Below are 7,500 nucleotides of genomic sequence, written 5' to 3' on the forward strand. Positions count from 1 at the left end.
CCATATCTTACCAAAGCCACCTGTCGCACCCCCCTCACCCCCCACCACCCTCACAGCCCCTCACAGCGTCAGGAAGTCAATGTCTGCCTTCACACAGCGCCTCGTTTGGTGGTCAACAGCTGTCGCCTTCACTTCTGTCTCTCCAAACTTCATGTTGACAGAAATCTCTCTCCTCGGTCTCTCCTGTGCCTTGTGGGGGGTGGGGGTAGCAAGGGGGGGCCCAGGTCAAGGTGCAGGGTGCCTACTCTCTCGACACCTTCTTCTGTGACGAACTGTGGGAGAGAGAGAGAGAGAGAGGTGAAAAAATTGTTAGTTATTTATTTATTTTTGTTCTCAATTCTGACGTAAAGAAAAATTAAAACAAATTATCTTTTTTCTTTTCTCTTTTTCTTGTTATATACACACAAACACACACACACACACACACATGCTCTCTCTCTCTCCCACACACCTGCGCGTCATGTACACACACACACACACACACACACACACCTGCGCATCATGTCTGTCCGTGGCATACAGGTGTAGGATGACTGTCCTCTGAGCGTGTGTGGCAGGAGTGTAGGATCTCACCACCACATCCCCCACCGCCACGCTCTGGTCCACCACCACGAACCGGTCCAAGATGTCCGCACACCACTCACCGCCCCCCGACGTGACCCTCTTCTCCTCCGGGTGGGTCAAGGGGTCATATTTGTTGAGGACCCCCACGCCGTAAGTCAGACGTGACCTCCGAACAGTCACGATGCCAGGGTCAAGGCCGAACTGGACTGCTCCCCGTAATATTGCCAAGCTGGTGCCCTGGGGTGAGGTCACGTGAGGTCAGGTTAGGTTTGGAGGGGTCTAAAAGGGGTTGGGTTAGTTAGGTTAGGTTAGTTTAGACAATTATGTGAGGTTACAGTGAGGAGTCAAGTTTGAGAGCACCTGATAACCTCTGACACACCCCAAAGACCCATGACCCCTGACCTTTGACCACCTCACCTGCGGAATGACGACCCTGACTCTAGAGGAGAAGGTGTTCCTGATGTGTGTCTGCAGCAGCTCGCTCTCAGCAAACCCGCCAACCAGGAACATGTACTGCAGGCGCTGGACGTCAGGGCTCAACAGTACCTCCTCAATGGCCTGGGGGGAGGGAGAGGGGGTCAGGGGGTGGGAGAGGGGGTCAGGGGGTGGGAGAGGGGGTCAGGGGGTGGGAGAAGGATCAGGGTGTGTTGTAGTGGGTGGAAAGGAGACTGGGAGAGGAGAGAGAGAGAGAGAGAGAGAGAGAGAGAGAGAGAGAGAAATTGAAGGAAGGTGTGTGTGTGTGTGTTAGTTCCTTCCTCCTCCTCTATCTTCCTCTATCAATCTCTCTCTCTCACCTTCCTTCCTTCCTCACTTTACCACCACCTCCTCCTCCTCCTCCTCCTCCTCCTCCTCCTCCTCCTCCTGCTGCTGCCGCCCCTCACCTTGGTAATACTGGTCAAGGTGGGTATAAACAGCTGCTTCATCGTCTCTGGTTCCAGTCTTAACATGCCCTGGGAAGACCAACGCACTCCCAGGTGTTGATGCTTCCTTACTACTGACTCGACCTGCAGAGAGAGAGAGAGAGAGAGAGAGAGAGAGAGAGAGAGAGAGAGAGAGATAAGCACAGAAAAGGAGACCAGTTCATGACAGGCAAAAAACATCACTACTATTACTACTACTACTACTACTACTACTACTATTACTTTCCTCCCCTTAACTTTCCCTCCCTCCCTCCCTCCTCCCCAACTCACATCTCTGCCCTTAATCTTCCTGTAGAGGTCGATGAAGGAGAAGGGGAGAGCTATATTGAGAGGCGTGGCGCGGCGTGGCGAGGCGTTCCTCTTCCGCGCCTCAAAAGCGATCATTAAATCCACGTGGGCTGCTGGTCTTTGTCTCTTGAAGGTCTCCAGGAATTCAGGAGTAAATATTTTCTCCAACAGCTTCTCAAATTCTGCATCCACGCCTGAGGGAGAGAGAGAGAGAGAGAGAGAGGGGGTGAAGGGGTATGTGAGGTAGTGTGTGTGAGAAGAAGGAAGGAAGGAAGGAAATGGAGGAGATAAGAGGAAAAATTGAAGGAATGGGAAAGAACAGAGAAGAGAAAAGACATGAAATTAAAACGAGGAATAGACGAAGATAAAAAGAGGAAGAGAAGGAAGAAACAGGAAGAGGAAGCAAAAGAAAAACAAAGTTTATTTATCTCACCAGTTGACCCGTGGGGACCTCCTGTGGCCTTGTGCAGCTCCTTTAAATGCCCAGACACTCTGTCAGTCATCTGGTGAACGGTGATGTCCACTGTACCCCCCACAGTCCACCACAGCGTACACAGTGTCTGCGGAACGGTGCACAGTCAGGTACGGTACACTGGGAAGGGTGTGGGGGTGTTTAGAATGTGATATGAGCAAATTAATGAGTTTTAGTGATGTTTTTAGTGTGTGTGTGTGTGTGTGTGTGTGTGTTAGGATGAGGAAAAATAGTAGTCGTAGTAGTAGTATTGTTAGGTACACAACTACTACTACTACTATTACTATTACTGCAAACAAAAGTAACGCTGTATAACTGTATTACAATAAAAATCTTTACTGTTATGTTATTACCACCACCGAGAGAGAGAGAGAGAGAGAGAGAGAGAGAGAGAGAGAGAGAGAGAGAGAGAGAGAGAGAGAGAATACAAGTCACCCAAAGCATTTTTATTCAATCGCCTCAGTACGAAAGCAGAGGCGAGAACAAGGCTTTCAAAAAACGCGCCACTGGGTAAATAAATAAAAGAGCATTCGAGTCGGAACAAAATTGATAAGGAAATCCAAAATTATTGCTGTTATAAATTCCCGAAACACTTAGAATGAAAGGAAAAATTAGGAGAAATGAAAGAAAAATAGAGAGAATACGTGTAAGTTAATAATTACACCCGAGCACTAAGGTAAACTAGGAAAAAATAAATAAAGCTATAAAGAAAAAAGATTAATTAAAAGGTAAACTCGTATAAAAATTTAAAATTCATAGCGAAAGCATTAAAGAAAACGGAGGAATTGGAATTAAAAAGGCAGACTTGTATAAATTCTGTCTTTTAAATCCCGAGTGTAAACAAGCCACCAAAGAAAACGTAACAACTTAAAGGTAAACTCCTGCAAACTTTTAACGGCTTTAGATGAAAATGGAGCAAAAATTTGTGGCTTCAGGTTAAAATACACCAAAATTTAAGTGACTTTAGATACAAATGGCGGAAAATAACAAGGATTTAGTACCAAAAATATGTAAAAGCACCACCACCACCACCATCACCAGCACCCACAGAAAACGGAGGAATTAGAAGGCAGACTTGTGCAAATAAGACCTTTAAATCCCAAACGTAAACAACGGTCACGTGACTTATACTACCTTCCGCCAACCAATCAGCGACCGTCTCCAGGCTGCGGTAGGGCAGGGAGACCACCTCTGCTGGAAGGTCACGCCAGGTCAGGTCAAAGGAGGTTAAATATTTATGTTACAGAAAAAAAAGAGAAAGAGGATTTAATGAAATAGAAAAGGAAAATAAATAAGGAAAAGAAAAAAGGAAAGTAGAGAGAGAGAGAGAGAGAGAGAGAGAGAGAGAGAGAGAGAGAGAGAGAGAGAGAGAGAGAGAGAGAGAGAGAGAGAGAGAGAGAGAGTAATTGGAACAGGAAACAAAATAAATAAATAAATAAATAAATAAACAAATAAACAAGAAATATTTTAAAACTCATGACAAAACAAGAAATGAAATAAAGAATAAAAGAATGACGGGAAATAATTATGAAACAACACGAAGGAGAGAAAGAAAGAATATCAAACAAGAAAATAAAATGAATAATAATTAAAACAGAAAAGAAACTAATTAATTTGTGACATTTTTGGTGAGAATAATAGAAAAATATATAAAAAATAATAATAATATGCTTGACTTTTCCTCCGAACAATAGAGAGAGAGAGAGAGAGAGAGAGAGAGAGAGAGAGAGAGAGAGAGAGAGAGAGAGAGAGAGAGAGAGAGAGAGAGAGAGAGAGAGAGAGAGAGAGAGAGAGAGAGAGAGAGAGAGAGAGAGAGAGAGAGAGAGAGAGAGAGAGAGAGGTTTTGAAATCACACTTGAAAATATAGGTAAAAAAATAGTGAGAAAACAACAGACAACAACAACAACAACAACAACAACAACAACAACAACAACAGTCACCCCTACCCCTCACCCCAATACACCCCAAAAATACACCCCAGCACCCCACTCACCTCTATCCAAGTCAGGGGACGGCGGAGGGGCGGGTTCATCCTGTAGGTGGGGCGGGAGGGAGCGGGTGGAAGAGGCGGCGGAAGAGGAGGAGGCGGGCAGTAACTGGTGTCTTTTGAGCCTTCTACAGTAAATTGCTGCTACTTCTGGTTCCAGGGCAATAAGAAGCTGGTCTGGCCGAGTTGGGGACGCCATTCCAGCCTGTGGGACGAGTGGAAGAGGGGGACGAGTTAGGGACGAGTTAAGGATGAGTTAGGAATGAGTTAGGGACGAGTAGGGAACAACGGGAAAGACTGAGAAGAGAAATTTAATGTTTTCTAATCTAGCGTAATTCAGTGTTCCAATTTAGTATTTGTTTAATTTAATGCTGTGCTAATTTAATGTTCCTAATTGAATTGAATGATTCTAGTGTAATATTCCTAACTAAATGATCCTAACTGCTATTACTAACCTACTAGTAAATGATCCTAACTTCGTATTGCTAACCTAACGAAACGATCTTAACTACCATAACTCAGTGACCATAACTAAGCTAACTAAATGATCCTAACTTAACTGATCCTAACTCACTGTTACTAACCAACCTTCCTAACCTGGCACCCTTAACCTAACAGCACGAACCTAACGTAATCTTCCTAATTTGACGGTCCTAACCTAACCTAACGTTCTTAATCTAATCCTCCTAACCTAACGTTCCTAACCTAACCTTAGCCTAACGTTCCTAACCTATCTATTCTAATTTAACCTTCTTAACTTAACGATCTTAATCTAACCTCCCTAACCTAACCTTCCTAATCTAACGTTCCTAACTTAACCTTCCTAACTTAACGTTCCTAACCTAACGTTCCTAACCTAACCTTCCTAATCTAATCTTCTTAACCTAACGTTCGTAACTTAACCTTCCTAATCTAACGTTCGTAACTTAACCTTCCTAACCTAACCTTCCTAACCTAACCTTCCTAATCTAACCATCCTAACCTAACCATCCTAACCTAACCTTCCTAACTGAACGTTCCTAACCTAACGTTCGTAATTTAACCTTCCTAATCTAACCTTCCTAACCTAACGTTCCTAACTTAACCTTCCTAACCTAACGTTCCTAACCTAACCATCCTAACCTAACCATCCTAACCTAACCATCCTAACCTAACCTTCCTAACCTAACCATCCTAACCTAACCTTCCTAACTGAACGTTCCTAACCTGACCTTCCTAACCTAATCTTCCTAACTGAACGTTCCTAACCTGATAAGCAGCGCTCCTCATGAACTGCTTGGCGGGGTGACTCCAGATGGCCGGTACAGTGATCACCCACCGGACGTCCTCCTCCAGCACGCCCACGCCCCCGCACACGCCCGCCTGGTCACTCAATTCCCTAAGGGCGTGGTCTCTGAAGTACCTGAGGGCGTAGCTGAATACCTGAAGGGCGGGGAGGCGGCGCCCGTTCGTTGCTTCTATCAATGTGTCTCTGCTCAGCGTCTGTGAGGTTAGACAAAGAAAATGGACTCATTGAAAGGTTTGGGAGTTCATTAAAGAAAACGGATTGATTTAAAGGAAGGCTTGTGTAAATTTCAGTGTGAGGGGGGGAGAGGAGAGAGAGAGAGAGAGAGAGAGAGAGAGAGAGAGAGAGAGAGAGAGAGAGAGAGAGAGAGAGAGAGAGAGAGAGAGAGAGAGAGAGAGAGAGAGAGAGAGAGAGAGAGAGAGAGAGAGAGAGAGAGAGGAAGTCCGTAATTCTCTTTTAGTGGTTCGTGGTCACACACACACACACACACACACACACACACACACACACACACACACACACACACACACACACACACACACACACACACACACACACACACACACACACACACACACACACACACACACACACACACACACACACACAGAGAGAGAGAGAGAGAGAGAGAGAGAGAGAGAGAGAGAGAGAGAGAGAGAGAGAGAGAGAGAGAGAATCAGCTGCTGTCTTTATCGTTCTATTAAATTTTGCACCTCTCTCTCTCTCTCTCTCTCTCTCTCTCTCTCTCTCTCTCTCTCTCTCTCTCTCTCTCTCTAATAACCTTAAATGACACAGCCAACCACTTTCACTATTTTTCTCTCTCTACTTCCTCCCCCTCTCTCTTTTTCCTCCCCTCCCCTTCCTCCCCTCTCCCCTCTCCCCTCCCCTCTCCCCCTCCCATTCATCACTAATTTACTTGAAATGATAATTGCTTCATGATGTAACTCTCTCTCTCTCTCTCTCTCTCTCTCTCTCTCTCTCTCTCTCTCTCTCTCTCTCTCTCTCTCTCTCTCTCAGCAAATACTCTAGTTCTTATGTAATTGTATGTAATTCTGTTCTTCCCTGCTTAGCTATACGCGTTATAATCTTTCTCCTCTATATAATTAAATGTAATCGCATAGATTATATTTAATTACATAGAATGGGATGAATCTTAAGCCCATTATAACCGTGTAGTAATTATCTATGTAATATATGTAATTAGCTATGTAATAATGCAGTTTATGTAATTTTCTATATAACCCCATGAAATGTATGTAATCTATATAATCCTAATCTCTCTATTCAGGTATCTAATTTAATGTAATCAGATATATAATCGAATGTAATAAGCCCAATCTTCCAAGAATCTTACGTAATATATGTAATTCCCAATATAATTATGTAATTTGTGTAATTATATAATCTTCCCATCTGGTCAGCGTGCAATAACATCTGGAACACTCTTAAAATTCTATGTAATCAAAATAATCACTTATAAAATCGTAAAAAAATATATATAATCCTATGTAATCGGTGTATCTGTTCGGAGTGCAACACCATCTTGAACCTGTCAACATAACCCTTTAGAAACTGTAATTCCCTAAGTAATCCTATGTAATCTATGTAATTCCCTATATAATCCTATGTAATTGTTGTAATCGGTGTACCTGGTCGGAGTGTAGCACCATCTTGAACCTGTCAACCCTTTAGAAACTGTAATTCCCTAAGTAATCCTATGTAATCTATGTAATTCCCTATATAATCCTATGTAATTGTTGTAATCGGTGTACCTGATCGGCGTGCAGCACCATCTTGAACCTGTCAACATAACCCTTTAGAAACTATAATTCCTTAAGTAATCCTATGTAATCTATGTAATTCCCTATATAATCCTATGTAATTGTTGTAATTGGTGTACCTGGTCGGCGTGCAGCACCATCTTGAAGCGGTCAAAGTACATCCAGGTGGCGGCATCCTGCGGGTCAAGGTCATGATAGGTGTC

General features: G+C 43.6%; 2 protein-coding genes across 2 annotated transcripts in view; both read right to left on the bottom strand.

The window, feature by feature from the left end:
* LOC135095920 (uncharacterized) overlaps positions 1-4 on the bottom strand; it is a 4,047-nt gene extending 4,043 nt beyond the window's left edge. Inside the window, exon 1 of the mRNA XM_063997067.1 lies at positions 1-4. This exon is cut by the window's left edge and continues 825 nt beyond it. Coding sequence (XP_063853137.1) covers positions 1-4 — 4 coding nt within the window.
* A 23-nt stretch (positions 5-27) lies between these two features.
* Positions 28-7,500, bottom strand: part of LOC135096034 (heat shock 70 kDa protein 12A-like) — an 18,251-nt gene continuing 10,778 nt past the window's right edge. Inside the window, 13 exon segments of the mRNA XM_063997230.1 lie at positions 28-178; positions 180-218; positions 220-272; positions 493-801; positions 982-1,122; positions 1,446-1,568; positions 1,755-1,966; positions 2,206-2,306; positions 2,308-2,332; positions 3,379-3,438; positions 4,238-4,436; positions 5,480-5,713; positions 7,417-7,500. The exon segment at positions 7,417-7,500 is cut by the window's right edge and continues 92 nt beyond it. Coding sequence (XP_063853300.1) covers positions 61-178; positions 180-218; positions 220-272; positions 493-801; positions 982-1,122; positions 1,446-1,568; positions 1,755-1,966; positions 2,206-2,306; positions 2,308-2,332; positions 3,379-3,438; positions 4,238-4,436; positions 5,480-5,713; positions 7,417-7,500 — 1,698 coding nt within the window. The 3' untranslated portion in view covers positions 28-60.

Source organism: Scylla paramamosain, unplaced genomic scaffold (assembly GCF_035594125.1).
Source record: "Scylla paramamosain isolate STU-SP2022 unplaced genomic scaffold, ASM3559412v1 Contig2, whole genome shotgun sequence".
NCBI lineage: Eukaryota > Metazoa > Arthropoda > Malacostraca > Decapoda > Portunidae > Scylla > Scylla paramamosain.